The sequence below is a fragment of the Calonectris borealis genome, chromosome 3 (assembly GCF_964195595.1).
Source record: "Calonectris borealis chromosome 3, bCalBor7.hap1.2, whole genome shotgun sequence".
NCBI lineage: Eukaryota > Metazoa > Chordata > Aves > Procellariiformes > Procellariidae > Calonectris > Calonectris borealis.
Window position 1 is genome coordinate 8,062,379 of NC_134314.1, and position 20,390 is coordinate 8,082,768.

Below are 20,390 nucleotides of genomic sequence, written 5' to 3' on the forward strand. Positions count from 1 at the left end.
GTATCAGAAGATGATCAAATTGGAATTAATTCCTAATTAATTTTAAAATTTAGTTGCTTTCTAATTAAAATTGCCTAGGGCTGTAAGAAAAATAAAGTTATCTGAGTAAGATTTTGGCAAGGACATCAGGATGGACATTCTCATGTTTGAAAAAAAGTCATTGACATTTCACAAGAATCAACTGGGCCTCTTAGATTTGAATTCAATCTATGGTGGAGAGAATGACTGCCTGTTCTCTTCAAAACATGTGTCCAGGTCGATTCTCAGCACAAAAGTTTTCCCATAAATCAAAGCTACAGGTTCTGAACCAGAACAAAGTGATGTCCCCCACCCTGTTTCCTCCTCCTACCCCCACACAAACTTTTGGCACTTCACCCTTTGCCAAAAAATGCAAGTTTCCTTCCCAGATGCATTTCTCAGAGCCTTGATGTGCCTTTCACAATATGCTTTTGTATTGTTATAGTGGGATTTGAGCTGCAATCGGAGCCCAGGTCACAATCCAGGCTTTCTGAAACTTCAAAGGTTTTAGGCTTACGTTTGTGAATAGAACGGAGAGCCGCAAAGTTTGGATTTACACTTTGTTACATCGCTGGGACAATTAATACAGGGAGGCTTCACGCCTGCCAGCCTCCAATTATCACACCCAGCTGTTCCACACAGCATTTTAAAATTAAAGAAAAATAATAATAAAAATTTTTAAAAAACCACTGGATGGAGATTATCTCTCCCAGAATCCTTGAAGTCCTAAGCTAGCAACTGCCTGATAGGAAAGAGGGAAAATATCACTATAGCATTACAGGAGGCTGCAGCTCAGGCTATTCAGAGCTGAGAAGGGGACGGTGCATCCAGGACAGTGTGGCAATGGCAGAGGAGGAGACAAGAGAAAGGCACTACGTGGGGGACTCATGGGGGAAGCCACATAAGCAAGGTGGGAGCCCTCTCCTTTCTCAACAGCACTGCCAGCGAACGGCCACTCGGACAACACATCTCATCCTAAGTAATCCCTTCGCAGGGACAGGCAAGCACTTTCGTCCCCAGTTTGCTCAGGAACATTGGCTCTTTTGAAATAACAAAGCCAAAAAAATAACCAAACAGCCACTGTGGGCAAACAGATGCTGTGCAGGGGCAGATCGATCCCTGCTTGTACAATGCCCAAAGCAGCAACCAACCCTGGTAAAATCAGCTGCAATGGTATTGCTGGGGTGCCGAGAGGTGAAGTTATTTCTTCAGCATGACTTGGGCAGCCCCACAGATCCTGTTCTCAGCCAGGATTAGACCACGCAACCCCTCCGGAAAGTCTGGCACGCAGAGCAAATATTTCCTAGCTTACAATAACACACGATCTTACACGGTTCTCCATCTCTGAAGTGAGGGGGATGAACAAACACCGAATTGTTTGAATAATATTGGAGAATTCAGATTTCAGTTAGAGGGAATTCATGTTAGACCAATTAAATAGTATGTCAATTCCCTCTAATTAGATGTTCCTGCAGCCTACCCGGTAATTATACTTAATGGGTCTAAATCAAATCAGCGTGTTACCTGAGAAATAACTGGATTTATATGCAATTTTTTAATGATCCTGAAAGGCACCCCAGAGATTGAAGTCCTCTGTGTGTTCAGGGCTTGATCCTAGGCTTCAGCGTGCTTTGGGTGTGGATCTCAGGCTACACCGGCCCTGACAAATTAAATGTGCCAGTTCTTTGGCACTGAGGCCAACTAGCATGGGACAGCCCACAGCCATTCTCATCAACGTTTTTAGCCTCTAAAACAGAGTGGCTGTATCCAAACTTCCCACTGGAAACCATCCACAGACAGTGCTAAATGCCAGGTTACATCTATACTAGCAGAGAACAACTCCAGATTTCACTGCTACGGCAACATGTCCCAACCTTGGGGGACACGCAGGGACCCTCTGGGGGCTGTCGATAGCAGGATGATTTGCAGAGGCACCTCCAAGTTTTGAAGCACTTGTCATAGACCTATAGTGTGCTTTTGGACATCTTCCCAAAGGTTGATGCATATTAGAAACTAAGGTCCACATGCTACGGGAAAAGAAAATAAAAGCTAAGCCTCTAAACACTTTGATGAACCTTGGCCCTCAAATCGCATAGCAGCAATAAATAAGTCTCACTTGCCCCAAGCTGAGACAGAATAAAGCATTTTATTGATTATTTCTGATCTCCTTAAACATTCTGTACCTTAAAATTAAAAGTATACACACACATAATGTATTTATTTATTTACAGATAATACTCAGGACTCCCAAACATCTGACATTTAAAAGCAGTCCCATCTACATATCTTAGTCCTGTACACGCAAGATGAGTGTCTGTTGGACCCCAGATCCATCCATTGGATCAGAGGAGACCATGATTAGCCTAAGACTTCCCCAAACCACACAAGCCACTGAATTTCTCACCGCTTCTAGTTAAGCAAGCATTTCTCTGAAATATTTCTTTGAATTTCTAGAGGAGGTGAACCACAACACTTCAGCACAAAACCTCTGCACAAATCTTCCCAGCTTCCACCAAAAGCAGTCTCTGAGCAGTTAGTACAGCAGAGAACACTCCGATTGCCCTGCTCCCTGGAGCCCCACCATTTGGAAAATCTGGGGCTTTCAGTTTCAGCATGATTTGCTGTCCTCCATCTCCTTGAAATTCTGCCCATGAGAAACCAAAATAGCACCTTGCCTTGTGAGTGAACCCCATACAGCCAGTGAGCATCGAAACCATTAGATTTCAAACGCAACGTAATGTCAGAGAGGCATAACTGCAGTGACAGTGGCTGGAGGGGATGACTGCACCGTCTAGTTATTCTTCAGCAAATATACAAGTAAATGCCACTAACTTCAGTTTTGCTTTCTTTCAAGGAAGTCATCCTTTTTAACTACCTCTATTCAGGGGCCTTTCGAGGCTCTAACATGACTCTGAGAGTAGGGGGGCTTGGGCATTCTTATTTTATGTTAAAAATGTCCTGTCCAAACTCTGCAGGCCACTTCCCAAAGCACTTCTCATACCTGTATACAGGAAAACTCACACTCATTCTACCTAGGTAGGCACTTAACCAAGGCACCTACTTCAGTAGCATGGTCACATCAGGCTCCCTCAACAGGCAAGGGAAAGAAATAGATGTCTCTAGAGGACAATTCAGACCTTAAATTGCTTCTTATTAAAGTACTTCTGTCATGTCTACTGTTAAGAAGGTCAAATTCAGAAACAGAAACATAGCCCAGAAAATTGCATTTGTCTTTTGAAAAAGTTATGGATCAAACCATGCGCCAGCTCTGGACAAGGACTCTCTGGTGCTCCTTGGTTACAATTATGTGTGCTCAGACTTTCTGGACCAGATCAACACTTCATAGGACCACAGTTTTTGGGGTCAACTCTTAAACATGAAGGCCTTGCACTGGATTCATTTACAGCTCATAAACAATACTCAAATACTCAATAACCCAAAAAGCCCACCAAAATTTCTGATGGTCCTGTATTTTTCACTGTGGATCCATTTCTTCATTCCCTTCATCAACCTTCTCCCTACAGCAGGATGAAAAGGCTTATTAAATGGTTACTGAACTCACACAAGCACTAGATTCTGTTTCTGAGACTCAAAATTAACGTCTTGAATCATCAAGGAAAGGTTGACCGTGTCCTGGTGTCTCTGTGCAAGGCTAATTATTAATCCAGCAGGTTCTGATTAAAAGTTTGCCCAGTGACCAAGAAACAGTAATTTGTGTCAGGCTACCTTGCTTCATGCTGCAAAATTGCAGCTGCCTGAAAAATGTCTTGGGGAAATGTTTTCAAGCAACTTTCCCTGCTCTTTTTCAGGAAAATCACTTACCCAGCACACATGCAAACTCCTTCTTTGCTAGCGTATCTGTAATTAGCAAAGAATGCCAAGCCATAAATATTTATGCACAGATGGGATCCTGAAGTACCTTCAGAAGTTCAGCACAGGCCCCAATAGTCAGATTTCTCAAGCGAGCTTTGATACAAAACCTGCAGGTTCAGGAGGACTTGTCAGAACACCCTGCTAATCACCCCTCTCTCAGGGATGCATTTCTCACCCAACGAGGGATGTTACAATCAGTCACGAAAACCCCACAAAAAATGCAGGTGCTTCATTACCTGCTTTTCATTTGAATTCCTCACAGATCTTGCCAGATCCCTTCACTTCATTAGCACAGGTCTCTGCGTGCTGGGGCAAAAAGTCGTCTTCTGTGCAACTGACAGAGACTGAATGTTTCTGCTTTTGTTTCAAACCTTTTCTGAAATCAGGTATGTTTTTCTTCCCTTTGCAAAATCTTTTTTTATTTCTTCCCCAAAAATTTTGCTGCCATGATGCTGGAACCATGTTAGTTATGTCATAGAATCATAGAATCATAGAATCATACAGGTTGGAAAAGACCTCTAAGATCATCGTGTCCAACCGTCAACCCAACACCACCATGCCCACTACACCATGTCCCTAAGGGCCTCATCTACACGTCTTTTAAATACCTCCAGGGATGGTGACTCCACCACTTCCCTGGGCAGCCTGTTCCAAGGCCTGACCACTCTTTCAGTAAAGAAATTTCTCCTAATGTTCAATCTAAACCTCCCTTGGTGCAACTTGAGGCCATTTCCTCTTGTCCTGCAAAAAGTTTGGGATTAGGCTGATCTGAAATGCCATGGCCAGACTATTAATTCAAATAGTTTCTCTGGCTGAAACCAGTTGGCACGGTTTGGCCACCATCAAACCCTATCCATGTCCAAACTAATGTGTCTGCTTCCAAAGCGCTGATGGAGAACAGCGCCCAGGCTGTGCTAGCTGCCCCGGTGGGGCCAGCAGTTGGCCAAGAGCGTGTTGGTTGTCCTGAGCCAAAACCGCACCAGGCTCACTCCTCCGCAGCCACGCATGATTGCACTCCCAGTATCCAGGCACCGGCCCCATTTAATTTAAACACAGCTAATGAGATCACGCAAAACACAGGTTAACATTTCCCAGCCTGATCTGGGAGCAATTAAAAGCTGGCTTATGGCATGGCGTGGGCAGGTGAGCTTCCCGTTGCACCACGTCTTCAGTGCCCGTCTTTGGCACCCAGGTCTGAAGTCTTTGCCCCCGCAAAGAGCTCCCGCTCCCTCTGCGGGGGCAGGCGGAGAGAGGACAAGTCCCACTAGCCCACCGGGAGAGGGGGGCGGCCGCAGATGGGAGCGGGAGCCGCCCACCCACCGCCGACAGCGTGAGCTCAGCGTTGGCAAAGGCTTTCGCTGGCACCTGCAAAAACAATCTGCAACTGGGGCTGCCAGCAAGGAGGAAGGAGCCGGAGCGGCAGCATCCCAGCAAGGCAGCAAGCGAGGGGGAGAGGGGAAACGTTCTGCACCCAGGGGGTTATGTTACACCAAAAATAAAGGTGGAAGGGAACAAAAAGTCCTAGGAGGCCTCCCTTTAAGTACAAAAACGCTTTGGTCTCGCCAGAGCAAACAGATTCGATAGCAAGATACTTACTTGGCCTGCACTTGTACCACACGATGAGGTATTTGCCAGTTCCAGGGCACGGATCTGCGCCGAACAGCCGGCTATTGACGAGAAACTGGCAGCTCCGCCTGTCCTGGCACTCGTCCAGCATCTTCTGCAGCCAGAGATGCACACAAGAAACAGAAAAACAAAAGCACTTCAGTATCTCCACCAAAGGGATCATCAAATGGAGACAAGCTGGAGAGAATGGCAAGGTCATCCGTGTCTCCTCAACCGGCCCCGGCACGAGGCAGGACGTGGTGCCCAATGCAGCGGGTACCGCAGGAGCCGTGGACTAGGAGAGGACTAAACCTTGCGCTGTTTCAAGGAGCATGATTTCTTTCCCGTTCATGCATGCAAAAGGAGGGATTTGCACTGGGATTTTGGAACAGAGATTTTGGAACATTTGCATGCAATTTCATCGTAGTATAAGGCAGTACTGTCCCAGGAAAAGCACCTTTGAGGACATGGATCAGCCTTGACAGTTAAAAGCAGAGACCCAAACTCTGCCACCACCATTCTGCTTTAGATTTCTCTGGAGAGGCACAATTTCAACCACAGCTTACACGAGAGTTCTCGTCTCGGTCATATAAAAGCTGTGGCAATTGCTGGTATTCCAATAATTAGTAGTTGTGGTGGGAACACTGTTATACAGCCAACTTAGTCAGCTTTTAATAGGGCTCACTCCTCTTCCCCCACGACTATCGCATTCCTTTGAGCTAAACTCAGCAAGGGCCTGCGAGTCGGGTCCTCCCACCGCCGGCATTTTGGGTCCCATCCCCTTTTCTGCACTGCTTTTCCTCTAGCGCTTAGTCCCCACTCCCCATTCACAACACTCATCAGAACTCCATCTCAGAATCCACAGGGGCAAGACGTTCTGTCTCCTGCTAGAAAATAGCTTCATTAAGGAAGATTAATGATTTCTTTTAACCCTATGATCCTCTAAAGCAGTAATGGGGGGAGAGAATATTATTAAGTGGGGCAGTAATTAAGTTTTAAATTCAGCTGGGTGGCTTAGGTGGTATTTATGTACTCCTGTAGAGCCCCTAAAGCGCTAAAATTACCATAATGTTTGCCTGACACATATGAACCTGTCAGAGCATTTTGAGACCACAGAGCGAGGTAATCCACCAGCCTCGCTAAGTCCCTGCGATACAGAGCTGTGAATTCCAGTCCCAAAACAATTAATTTTCACTTTCAAGGAGGCGCTGGAAAATCCTTTCTCAGAAATTCCCCTAGAATCCCCCGGTCTGTTTTGTCTTCTTCCTGTTCCCTTTTCTTACACCCACCTTGACATTTGGGCTCTCCCACAATCTTATCCCTGTGCCGTTAACATAAAGGCTGTTCCTTCTCTACCACACGCCACCCAAACCAATTTTCTCTCTGCCTCAGTGACTACTCTCTATTTTTGAGTTCTCCCTGAACATAATATATTTAATCTTCGGCATTATAACTTGAATGTCACCCTCTGAACAACAGGAACAACAGCTGTTCCAGTTTCAAGTGCAATTTAAAACTGCCTCATTTGCAGTTGCTCATAACTTCCTAAAGCTTTCACCTTTTGGGCTGACACATGCAAGAATTCGTGCCTGCCTCAAGTCTGACCTTTATTTTAAAGTTCAAACCAAGGCAATTCAGGCCTTTTCTAGCGAGCAGAGAACATATGCTGTTGTTTTCCACTTAAAAAGGTAATAAAATGCAGGCATCTCGTTTCAAAATACAGGGCTTAGGATGGAAAGGCTGAAAGGTGAACGCTGAAGGAGGTGCCTGGGAGCGTTAGCCCCAACTTGACCGTCACGTTAAAATGCATAGAAACAGCATATTCTTTCCTCTAGGCTCATAAGGGTTGACTGCTCACTCAGCATGTGAAATTTAATTTAATGCAAAATCCAATGAGTTGCAAAGGAATTTAAGTGAGGCCTCTACGCAGATACCTCTTTTGATCTCACAAGGCAAAGAACAACTGGAACAACTCTTTGAGTGCTTCACATACGGAGAGAAATCCCCTCCAAATCACTGCGGACCTGAAAGGATTTGCTGGTACTGGACAGCCACGGCTGTTTACACCTAAGCACTGCTAAGAATATGGAGCAAAGGGAAAGAAGCAGCACCCCTAATGTTTTCTTTCCCACAAGGGAAGCTTTCTCCCCTCAAAGGCAGCAGACTCTGGTTTTTGGTCAACAAACCTGTTTATAGCAAGATGGGTGGGATTTTCAAAAGTCTTCAGCACTGCATAATAGGTGCTATTAAAACCAGTGTGAAAACCATCCTGGGTTTCAGCAGAAATTACTCTAAGCAATTAGTAAAAGGCCAACAAGAAGCCTCTTTGAAAACCTCAGCTTCGATGCCTAAGCAGCACTTGTTCATCTGTCCTTAGGCTCAGCACCAGGAGCGAAGGCAATTACTTACCAACCCCAGAAAACGATGAACACGGGCAGCCTTCACATATCACCACTTTGTCTTGCTCTGCTCTAACTTTTGGCAGCTCTCGCTTACTCCATGTATTCCACATAAGTAAAACCTCCTGAGTTTACTTCCTGCAGCATGCAAAGTAACACAGAGCCCTAGGGAGAAGTCTGTACTTAAATTAAGGAGCAAAAGTCATCTATGCCATTGTGAGACCATAGAAAAAGGGAAGTGTTCTTGAGGCTGAATATGCCTTTTACTAATTGGTTTTAGTGTTTAGCTACAGTTTCAACTTAATTTGATAATAGCCATGACTCTGACAAGTTATTTCAGGGGGGGAGAGAAATCAATATTTCCTTTTCATTCATGTAGTTCTAATCTGCCTCCCCCTGAAGGGCAATGATTTTCCTGAAAATATAAAAAATCATTAAGATTTCTGATTTCCTGCAGACTGTCTGAGTAAAGTCTTAGGCGTAATGAAATATATCCATAAAGAGTAAAATAAAAAAATATGTTCAATGCTCAGTGAAATACATCAGGAAAAATGCAAAGAAAATTAGCAATGGTTGACTGTGCCATGTTCTTGATTAAAAATAAAGAACAAAGATGTTACACCAGCCCTAACGTTAACTTAAACACTTGTACCTAGAACTTTTACCTATCCTTGCACACGCAGAAATCTTCTTTCCCACTGCTTTCATCAGTATGTTCTATATACCAGCATCTTCTTAAAACTGTGCAACACAGCGACTCTACAGAACGTGCGTGACAAGGTGATCCACTACAGGTACACTCCCCCTGCAGGTCCAGTGCATCTGGTGTTTACAAGTCAAGACCTTGGCTTTCTGGTCTTACTCTCAAAAATCATACTTCTAGGCAGTATCAGAGCTCTGGCAGATGTCAGATGTCGTTTCTGAAGTATTTGCAGATGATCAGCTAGATTGACACCAGGAAGGCTGTGAGTTTACTTGGTAGTGAGGGAATGACCTGAGCTCACATGGCTTTTGCTTAATGGCTGGAAAAATTTAGGCAATTCATTCTACGTTTGCCTTGTTTTTCTGGCTGTCACCGTCAGCTGTAAAGGTGGGAAAACACAACCACAAAACCAAACAAAAAGAGGCCCACAAACAATCTGAACTTGCACAGGAATAGTAGTAGACATGCAGAATCATCCCTAACCAGGATATATCATCAGCTGTTTATGTCATTGCCATCTGGGAGACCCCTGACTAATGCAAAATAAAGTCGCATTGGATTAGATTATATTATAAAAATCACTCCAACTGAAGAAGGTGGAGGAGGAATTCTTGTCTGGCATGAAAGGGGGGGAAGACACATTAATTGCATTGTGCCATTTTATAATTGCATTCCAGTGGTAAATCAAGCCTGAGGGCTGACAGCCAGTGCTCAGGAGGGAAGTTGCGGCTGTTTAAACCCATTCCATTCTCTGGTTCATGATTGAGCTAAGAAGCTGCAAGATTTAGAGGAGATAAGAGAGCAAGAAATGTGAATTCAAGTAAAACAAACACTAATCTAACCCCTGTGATTTATGCCCTGGATTAATCTCACTGTGGTGACCCAGGTCTTAAAGCAAGGGCAGCCTCAAGCTCAAAACCGTGTCTTTCTAGGGGGCATCGCAGTTGAAACACATTTCTCGTGCTCATTTTGTTGTGCTCATTAGCTAAGTAATTGCTTGTGCTCATTAGATAACAACCTTTTTAAATCTGGAATTGGATGCGAGCTCTGCAAGAAGGCTGTCCTCAGCCATTCCCAAGCGTGCACTCATTTTTACTCTGTCTCTTCAAATCATTCTTCGAGAAGTGCTTCCCCTGCATGCTTAAAATAAGCCACAATTGAGCTTAACACCCAAGGCAATTAAACTTATCTCAGTTTTTAGTCCCTTGTAGTAGTTCATAGATTCAACACACTTAGGGTGAAACTTTGGACCCATAGAAGCCAATGGTGAAACTCAACGGGAACTAGGATTTTGCCACTGGGCTGCTCTCTGTAGAGCCTCCATCATCAAAGGAACATAAGGATGACTGCAGGGCATGTCAGTCAGGCATGAAATGACACAGAGGAACCCCACTAATTAATTGCCCAAATTGTATGTTGCTGAGGAGAATAACTCAGAGAGCAAACTGCATGAATGGATCAGAGCTGTGTGCAGCCAAATAAAGATGGGCAGAGATTTGTACTAAGAAATTTACACAAGAAGATACCAGTAATTTTAAAAAATACGATTAAGCATTTTTAGGTCAAATTCAGTCCAGGGATAGCCATTATGGTGGGGTTACACCAACACTTATATTGGTGCACCTCCATGGCTTTCGCAATGGGAAGAAGTAAATACAACAAACAAGGCAGCATGAATTCTCCCTACAAAGCCACACAGCACAATGCATTCATAATGGCTTCATATCACATTTCATTTGAATTTTGATACTCTTTTATATACCCCTGAATGATGGTATTACTTAAAAACACACTGTAAACTTAGCACTTTTAAGTTGCAAAGTTATTTACAGGTCCTTTTTCCAATTATCTGAAGATTGCACGTTCATCGCCATTCATTCGCGCAAATTAATGAAGTCCATGGAATAAAAGGATTTTCCAAGGATCAGCAACAGGGACGGAAAGAGTACATGAGGAAGTGAAATCCTTGTTGATGAGATACAGATTACCTGCCTACGGCTTCACCAAGCACGGCAGCTTCACCTTCCCAGCCTGCTCCACTAGAAAGTAATGCAGCTTTGCCCAAATCACTGCATTCAATCTGTGCATCACATGAAGAAGAGATCAAAGGCCCTGAATACTGACCGCTGATCTATGGGAGGTTTTAGTACCCTACTAGCTATCTCTTATCACTCTCTCATGGACCTTGCAACACTCACAGCAGAGTCAGAGAGGGAACTACACCCACACATTTGGTGACTCCTATTAACACACCAGACTGCAAAATACAGAGTTGAAAACTGGGCACGCTTTCCCTTTCACCAGCTCCGCTACAGGAGTAGTAAATGCCAACAGGGCAGTAGGGCAGGCAGCAGTGGGGCTGGGATGTTAAAACACAACAGCAAGATTCACCAGAGCTCCTCTGGCAGAGCCTTGAAAGAGCCCAGAGACAGCGATTCACAAAGAGCAGGAACGTGTTCAGCAAATAGAAGGACCCGATAAAAGCTGCATTACAAATATCACCTAATTAACCATTATCTACATTTCCTAACAGTGGGAAACTTAATCTGTATGCGGGGTCAACTTCAAAGGGAGAGGAGGTCTAAGCTGAAGAAATACAAAAGGATGCATAACCAAAAGTCATGGGATTAAAGAAAGGGAAAGCTTAAAACACAAGGTGGAAAAAAATCATTGAGAGCAAACCATTACACTGTCAAGCAGGGTCTTAGTGGCAATGATGGAAGCCCCATGACTTGGAAAGTTTAAATTTAGAGTAAACAAAGCATTAGGAGGCTTACACCCCGGGGAGCAGTCCTGCCTCATCAGGGAGACAGGCTGCACCGGCCACCTCTGCCTCCAGTGTCTCTTCTTCTGCAGTACAGAACCACACTGCTCTGATGAGCTATTTCAGTCAAGCCAAAGATTTCAAAGATACAGCAATTTAGAGATTATCTATGACCTCTGCATCAAGAAATTCTTCTACTTGCAAATAATTAGCTGGGGGAGCTCCTTGCCAGAGAGTTATATTTCAGCCCGGGCAAGATTCATGAATGAACCTGCACTAGTTCTGTGATTTTTAGGAGCAACTTTGGCACTGCAGTAACCTCTTCTGGACCCTGAACTCACTGCTCACCGTCCTCTGCAAAGTAATTAATATAGTCTGATGAAGAGTTGCCCAAACTGCTCTTTAATTCACTGACATTTCTGAGACTGAAACTTTCCTTGTTCAAACCACCTATAATCTGTGGAGATCTTCTAATATGCAATATGACAAACAGTGGGTTCTCCCAGTGGTACTGATGACCATTATTCTTCCTTACTATCATTTTCCTCCCTCATTCCCCTTGACCATCATCATCTTATAGACGTTCAGAGTCATGAGAAGGGACGGTTTCTCTAAGTTTATACAGTGCCAACACAGTGGCCACGTAGAGCTGTTACACCCGTGGGACTGTACAATATCCTGTGACTGGGCATGGCAGTAGCCACTGTCCTTGACCTGCCAAGAAAGCCAGAGCATTGAATCATTTTCTTCAACTTTGTATTTTACTTTCCCACACTGTTAATCCAGAATACTTGGGGAAAATAAAACCCTCTTCAGAAACTTCAGGCAACGCTACAGGCTTGGGGAAGAGTGGCTGGAAAGCTGCCCAGAGGAAAAGGACCTGGGGGTGCTGGTTGACAGCCGGCTGAACATGAGCCAGCAGTGTGCCCAGGTGCCCAAGAAGGCCAACGGCATCCTGGCCTGTATCAGAAATAGTGTGGCCAGCAGGAGCAGGGAGGTGATTGTGCCCCTGTACTTGGCACTGGTGAGGCCGCACCTCGAATCCTGTGTTCAGTTTTGGGCCCCTCACTACAAGAAGGACATTGAGGTGCTGGAGCGTGTCCAGAGAAGGGCAATGAAGCTGGTGGAGGGCCTGGAGCACAAGTCTGATGAGGAGCGGCTGAGGGAACTGGGGTTGTTTAGCCTGGAGAAGAGGAGGCTGAGGGGAGACCTCATCGCACTCTACAACTACCTGAAAGGAGGTTGTAGCGAGGTGGGTGTTGGTCTCCTCTCCCAAGTAACAAGCGATAGGATGAGAGGAAATGGCCTCAAGTTGCGCCAAGGGAGGTTTAGGCTGGACATTACGAGAAATTTCTTTACTGAAAGAGTGGTCAGGCCTTGGAACAGGCTGCCCAGGGAAGAGGTTGAGTCACCATCCCTGGAGGTATTGAAAAGATGTGTAGATGAGGCACTTAGGGACATGGTGTAGTGGGTATGGTGGTGTTGGGTTGATGGTTGGACTCGATGATCTTAGAGGTCTTTTCCAACCTTAGTGATTCTATGATTCTATAACACACACCCACCTTCCAACCCCATCATTTTGTGATCAACAACTGGCCCATACTTCGACAGTCATGCAGCTACTGGAAAGCTTATCTCATCTTTCTGCCACCAAAGAGGTCAGCTCCCCCTTGCTTTCTATCACGGAAACCTTCCTGGTAGGTGCAAATAAAAAGGAGGGAATCCTGTGGTTAGCGTGCAAGGAGTCTGCTGCCCTTGGTATGGCTGCCTCATGCTGGAGCGACAGCAAAGGTGTCCTGTATCTCACTTAAAGGACAAAAGGAAATACCACATCAGCAGCACTCGTGATCCTTGTCACCAACGACTGGTTGTCCCGGAGAGTGTTGAAAGAGCCCCAGACCAGAGACCATGCCTACACTCCCTCCCCAAACTGGCTCATCTTTCTAACAAGACAGGTGACTCCACAGCACCATCTAAGCATAGCTCGTCTCGGGGAAACAAGTCACTGGGTAAAACGTTGCCCTCTGAAGTGCAGCAAGCGCCCTGCTGATCTCAGTACACGCATCTATCAGGAGAGAAGGTAGCCTACAATGTCTTTGATAAATATCTTGGAGCAGAAACACCACGGATAAGTGCCTCTCCAGGGCTTTTTATTTTCCTTCTAAATAAGCTTTGTTCCAGGGCTTTCTGTTTTCCTTCTAAATAAGCTGTGGTTTTACTTTTCTGTCAATTTACTAAAATGAGAATATTGCAGGTCATCTGCTGGAGAGTGTAATCTAGTTTTCTGGTAATAAACAATAATTTTAGGCCAACCATTAAACATTCTTCTATACAGATCTTGAGTTGTTTATTGCTGAAAACAAGTGACATCAGGAATACTGATCCAGAAATGAGCGGCTGCAGAAAGCTTTATAAACAAGCCACCCCAAACCTTCTCCTCTTCAGCTGAGCAGCTTCCTTCAAATATACACATGCCTCCACGTATCTCTGCAGACACAAGTTGCGTATTGTGAGCTTGGCTAGGAGTGACCAGGTTTTTTACTAAAGGGATTCACTTACCAGTAGACAGTTATCATTAGGCAATGCAGAACACTTAACACTCCTATTTCTCCTTTATCCTCTGTGCCAACATCCTCTGTGTTCATATGAATAAACATACACTGCTGCTGTATCTGTTTATCAGCTTCCTTATTTCCCCAGAGGCAAGATCTCGTGAGATGTCCCCATGGCAGGGAAATGCAAATGTGTGCAGTAGTGTGAGAAGCGAGAGAACCACAGCATAAGCGAGAGGCTAAAGCAGATGAGGATGGTCCCTAGCAGACCTCCTTGGAGTAAAAGGTGTCTCCAGATGTTCCCGTGTCTCCCCCTGCTGTCCAGCAATGTAATTTAGGTTCTCCACACTCTCACACTAAAAAATCAGACATTGCGCGGATTTAAAATGGACTTGACCAACCCTATCTGGGTGACGTGAGATTACAGAGCAAGAGAAAAACTCCACTGTGAAAGTGGAGCGGAGTACGACCTACCAAAAATCTTCAAGCTTTCAAAATTATTAGGTTGCATGCTCAGACCAACTGCACCTGCACAATTGCTCCAAAGAAGTAAAGGTACGTGGGAGTTACAGGTCATTGCAATGACATCAACGCATACAGGACTATGTTAACGCAGCTCTGCACCTTCAGGACCCAAGCTAACTTCTCTGCATGATCCTGCTCTGGTGATATAGACCTTCTAGTGGGCACACAACTCATCTCCCTGCATAAATTATGCAGTGTGGATAAACACCCTGTTACTTATTGCCAACCATTTTCAGTGGCATGACTTCGACATGCATGAGGGTGGTGAAACACTGGCACAGGTTGCCCAGAGAGGTGGTAGATGCCCCATCCCTGAGAACGTTCAAGGTCAGATTGGACGGGGCTCTGAGCAACCTGATGTAGTTGAAGATGTCCCTGCCCACGGCAGGGGGGTTGGACTAGATGACCTTTAAAGGTCCCTTCCAACCCAAACTATTCTATGATTCTATGATAAATGACCCTTAATATTCAAGAATTTACTTCTTTGGGTGAAAGATGAATAGACTTTGGTCCTAGCAGCTGTTCTTCCTGACCTACAAGCAAGAAAAGAGATGGTTCAGCTCCTCCTCACAGACCTCCTCTGCCAAGGCAGGACAGTTTGCACTGCATGGGTCCCTTTTACCAGAGCCACCAAGGCTCCAGATGTTCCTCTTCTCTGTCCCCCATCCAGCCCTCCTGGCTGGGATGAGGACACTGCTCTCATACTTCCCAGTCGGGAATACCCTCTGCAGGACGCCACAAGGAAAGTACAGAAAAGCCAATACCAGACCAGCTGTTAATTAACAGCACTAGTGCCCCAAATTAGCTTCTACTATTAAAAGATGAGTGGGAACTTTCTACATTTCTACCTTCAAAATATCTCAAAGATGCTTCACGAATACAGCACAAATCTCTCTTTCCTTCCTGCCATATATCTCATGTGACTTGTGCTAACTCTGGGCTCCCCTGTTAAACCGAGTGGGGTGGGGGGAGCAGGGGAAGCTGTTTAAAAAGCAAATTATGTCTGGCTTTCAACACAACTTTATTTTGTTGTTCTGATCTCTCCGTATTCATGTGACTTGATCTAAAATTTAACAAGAGACCAATCACATCAAAACTGAAATCCCAGTCTGAATGTCCAAATTCTTTGTGCATTTGGAAATCTCCCACTGAATCTGACATTAGGGCGTTAGAATAACAGAAATGTGTAGTTTGGGGTCACTGCCTTAATGTCTTGGACACGATCTCCCAAGCGGTCTGCATTTCATTTCAAACAAAAATAAGTGACTAAAGCAAGGGATCCTGGCAGCCAGCCACATAAGACTGGATTAGTAGTGGTTGTCTCAGTGTAATCAACCCTTTCTTTTCCCTTTTTAACATAGAAACAATGTCTGAACTGGACATTTACAGGGGAGAGAGCTTCTAAATGGGAATTAACTGTTACTCACAGGTAGTGTTTGCAGGGAATAGCATTAATAACTGCCCCTTACACTCCCTCCAGGCCGCTCTCCAGAGAAGCAGCAAATGTATGCAGTCATGGGTTTGATTAGACACAGTGATTTTATACACTTAATTTTGAAGGGTTTGGTTTGGCTGACTTTTTAAATTACCGACAATCAGAATACGCACACAATTGGTCCTGCCTATAGCAGCCATACAGTTGCGTTTCAAAACCACAAAAATACACGTAATTTTCTTGTCTACAGCTTTCCAATTTTCCTATATATATGCATTTCCTACCAGCAAGCAGCAGGCAGCTTGCCGTTCAGCTTGTGGAGTTTCTGGCTTACCCTTCAGAGAGGCCTCACCCCCTCCAGGATTGAGAAAGAAGACAAGATTCATTGGCATTTGGACTGATCCTACCCTGGCCAAGCACAGCACACTGAGGTATCAAAGCCAGATTTGGGGGCACCGAAGAGGCACTGTGGATCTTCTCCAAAGAGACTCAGGAACTTCCCCAAGGTCCCTCAAGGCATTTGTGGCAGAACAGAGAATGTCAGCTACTTCCCTAGCCCATCTGCATCCCCAAAAATGGGTGAATAGGAATGTTCTGGTCTCAGTCATGTAACTTACTGCACAAGAGATCTGCTGCAAGACTGCCTACAGGGAACACAATTCTCACTCTGATAAATCGGGGAGCTGTAATTACAAGTACTGTAAGTGTTGGAGGCAAAGCTAACGAGTAACAGCTCTGAGGACATAAGGAGTTAAGCCAGGCAGGTAAGGATTTCTTTTAAATCCCTCCTGCACATAAAACCACGGCACAGAAAGCCAAAGGTTACATCTTCCCGGTTCTCAAGTTCTTCCAGATGCCTTAAGTGGGCCACTCACCTGCAAGGGATGAGGCTAAGCACATAGCTATCAATCACGCTGGTAAATGAAATGTTTCAAGTAAATTTTGCAGTAAATCAATAAAAGAAAGAAGCCTCTGCCAAAGTCTTCGGTTCATGTTCTCCCACCCTAAACCACACAACTGCCCCTTGTTGTATTATGAACTTTCATTATCATATCAGGGAAAACCTTCCACTGATAAGGACCATGTCCTCCCTTACTACAACTCAGTCATTTGTTGTGCAGTGTTATGAGGGCAACTGCAAATCTGTCAGCTTAAGGGTTACACCACAGGCAAACACCAACTCTGCGCAATTTCTTGAGAATTTACCACTGACATTTGGAAGCCAAAGCACTCGTATCAACTTTAAAAAATGCTGTAAATTCCTCTTAAAAACCCTGGTTGCAGGAGTGAGAAGTGATGTGGGAAACTCTGGCCTTTAGCCAAATTATAAAAGAAATTATTCACTAGCCCTGTAGGTTCATTAATCTAGTTCTGCTATAAATTTTTATTATGAGTTATTATTGATTCATAGCCATAAACACACTGGATGCTTGAGACCTTTGCCCAAAAGTTTTCACAGTCCCCAAATCCTACACTTGGAAAGACTTGTGCTTACTTCAACATCCAGGAGCAGACCTCATTCATCTCAACAACATCAGCCAACTCATGTCTCTAATTTTAGTTGTTCCTACTGACAGTTGAGTAACACTGGCACCTTCCAAATAATCCTTTGATTTGCTGACGTCACATCTGCTCTCGGGAGGATACCTATAGTCAACATCCCCCGCACAAATGGACAGAGCTGATTAACTACTGATGCTTGGGAGATTACAAGCTTAAATGATGTATGATCACTTGCAGTGGCCTAAGAGTCAAATGAGTCAGAAGAAGTAAAGCCAAGGATTCTCTCTGGGTTTCAGGTTACTAAAGTAAAAGCCTCTTGAAATAGGACCAGTTCTGAAGTAAAAAGAACGCGACAGCAACTTCTGAATGTGTTGAAAAAGCTAACTGTTGGAAAGGAAAACTATAAAAACCAAAAATGTTCAAACCCAGTCAAACATAATGTGGTCTTGCAGTGCAATTCTGTTTCAATCACATTCCTGAACTGTTATTGTCTAGGGTTGCAGCAAAATTAAGAAATTCATCAGCAAAATCTAATTCAGTCCTCTCTAAACTACAAAGATGAATTACCCACTAATTGTGAGATGTCAGTGCTGCCACGCTGGGTAGCGCTGCTTAATACAGGTCTACACAGCACCAGCACAGACAGCTGCTGCCTGGTCAAGGAAAGCTGAAGTCCAAATTTAACAGATCCAGTTTAACATGCAATACCTGAAGGGAAGTGCCAACTGAACAGGCAACATCTTCTTTAATTAAAGTTGCATAGGAGTGGGGATAGCGAGAAGGACACATCTGATGACTTGGTACAATACGGCCATAAAAAGAAGACTGGATGCTGATGGTGGTTCTGTGAGGACATCTCAGGGAGACATATTCTCCATCGCAGGCATGGTCAGTGTAATTCTTTAGTACTTGTGATATGTAACCTGCAAAAATATGACAAAAACCATTCTTAGTGAAAGGTAGTTAATATTTACGTGATTTACAGCAGTGCAGTCTAACAAACACACTACTAACAAGCAATGAGGGATGCAGATTTTATTACTCATCTCACACACATGCAAAAGAGAGAGACAATGACATGGTGGGGGGGAGGCTTGGTGATTTGGCCTTCAGCCATGTTATACATCCTGAGTGGAAGCAATATTCCAAACTCTTAGTCCAATCATACCACTTATTTACATTGGCATAGCTATCAAGTTTACAGGAAATGCAGCTGAGACAAACTCATCATTTAGACCACATCTAGATACCGCATGCAATTTTTGGCCCCCCAATACAAGACAGACATCAATAAACTGGAGTGAGTTTAACAAAGGGCCACCAAGATGGTTGGGAGCTGGAGCGCTTGCCCTGTAAGAAGGGGCTTGTTCAGCCTGGAGAAGAGATAGCTTTGGGGAAAACTAATAGCAGCCTGCCAGTATCTACAGGGAGGTTATCAAGGAGGTGGAGCCAGGCTTTTCACAGTGGTGCATGGTAGGAGAATGAGAGATAATAGGCACAAGATGAAACACGAGAGTTTCAGACCAGTTATTTGGAGCAACTTTTTCACCGTGTGGGCAGTCAAGCAGTGGAGCAGATTGCCCAGAGAAGTTGTGCAGTCTACATCTTTGAAGGTTTTCAAGACCTTACTGGATAAAGCCCTGAGCAACCTGGTCTGACCTTCTAGTTGTCCCTGTTTTGAGCAGAAGGTTAGACTAGAAAACTGAAGTCCATTCCAACCTCACTTTTCCTGTGAACTTATGATCATGGGCAAGAAAGGCCCAGACACAGAGCCACTAAGGGGAAAGTTGGGATTACAGTTGGTTGTAAGAGGTCCTATTCCATGGCACACCAATCACATCTTTGATCTCCCTTCACAATATACCATTTTAATTGTTCTGGTTGCATCTTCTGTTCCAGGCCTTTGATACAAAAGCTTTGTTTTCTCTCCAATTCTGCAAAGTTTCAATCTTTTTAAAAGGAAAAGAGTATCCAGAACCAAATCTCTCCTTGTTTGTTAGAGGATGACGTTATCCACACTAATAAACTTGTTAAACAAAATAAAGCATGGGGCAAAGCCTCGTTAAAGTTACATTTGGTTAAAAGGGCTGATTGCAGTCAGGTTGCCATGGCAACTGCCAAACAAATCCTGACTTTGCCATACTCAAGCCTGAAGGGAAACCACTGTGGTGCTGATATAGAGACATCTGTGCAGGGATCTCTATAGCATGTCCAATGTCAGCGTCCGCCATGGTCCCATTCAACCCTGCAGACTTCCTCTCTGTAATGAGTTTGGAAGTCCCCTTGCCACTAGTGGCCACCAACACGAGTCTACCAGTAGCAATCCCACAATGCCCTGTCCCTGTCTTTCTCTATCTCACTTCCTAAGAAATGGTAGACTCTTCTTAAGAGGTAGAGTAGAGAAAAGACAAAACCATTAAGAGAAATAAGTAATCCCGGAACAAATTCCTAAAAGGGAACCTGAGGTATATCTTAGACTCGTTTTTAAAAAATGGCTAAACTGTGACTATTCTCTTGGTGGTCCATAATCATAGAATAATTTAGGCTGGTCTGAAAGTCATGTAGTCAGACCTTCTGCTCAAAGCAGGGCCAGCTTAAGACCAGGTTTCCCAGGGCCTTGTACAGTTCTGAGTATCTCCAAGGATGGGGCCTCAACAACCTCTCTGGGCAACCTGTGTCAATGCTTAACAACTTTCACAGTGAAAAATTTTTTCATTACATGCAATTGGAATCTCCCATGTTATGACTTTTGTTTGTTCCCTCTAGCTCTTTCATTGTGCATTTCAGAGAAAAGACTGGTTCCATTTCCTCTAAACCTTTAGGTAGTGTCAAACAGTAATTAGATCCCACTCTCCTTATTCTTTACTTCTCCTCGATGAACACACCAGCTCCCTCAGTCTCTTATTATTTATCATATGTTCCAGTACCCTTGCCTTCTCGGCAGCCAAAGGGACTCTCTCCAGATTCTCAACATCTTTGCTATATTGAGGGGCCAGGTTGGTATGCAGTCACC

General features: G+C 44.4%; 1 protein-coding gene across 1 annotated transcript in view; it reads right to left on the reverse strand.

Annotated features, from left to right (window-relative positions):
- The window catches only part of LOC142080087 (protein eva-1 homolog C-like), a 219,143-nt gene that overhangs the window by 135,204 nt on the left and 63,549 nt on the right, over positions 1-20,390 (reverse strand). The window contains exons 2-3 of the mRNA XM_075144933.1: positions 18,086-18,300; positions 5,488-5,611 (exon numbers count right to left, since the gene is read on the reverse strand). Coding sequence (XP_075001034.1) covers positions 5,488-5,611; positions 18,086-18,300 — 339 coding nt within the window. The remainder of the gene's footprint in view (positions 1-5,487; positions 5,612-18,085; positions 18,301-20,390) is intronic.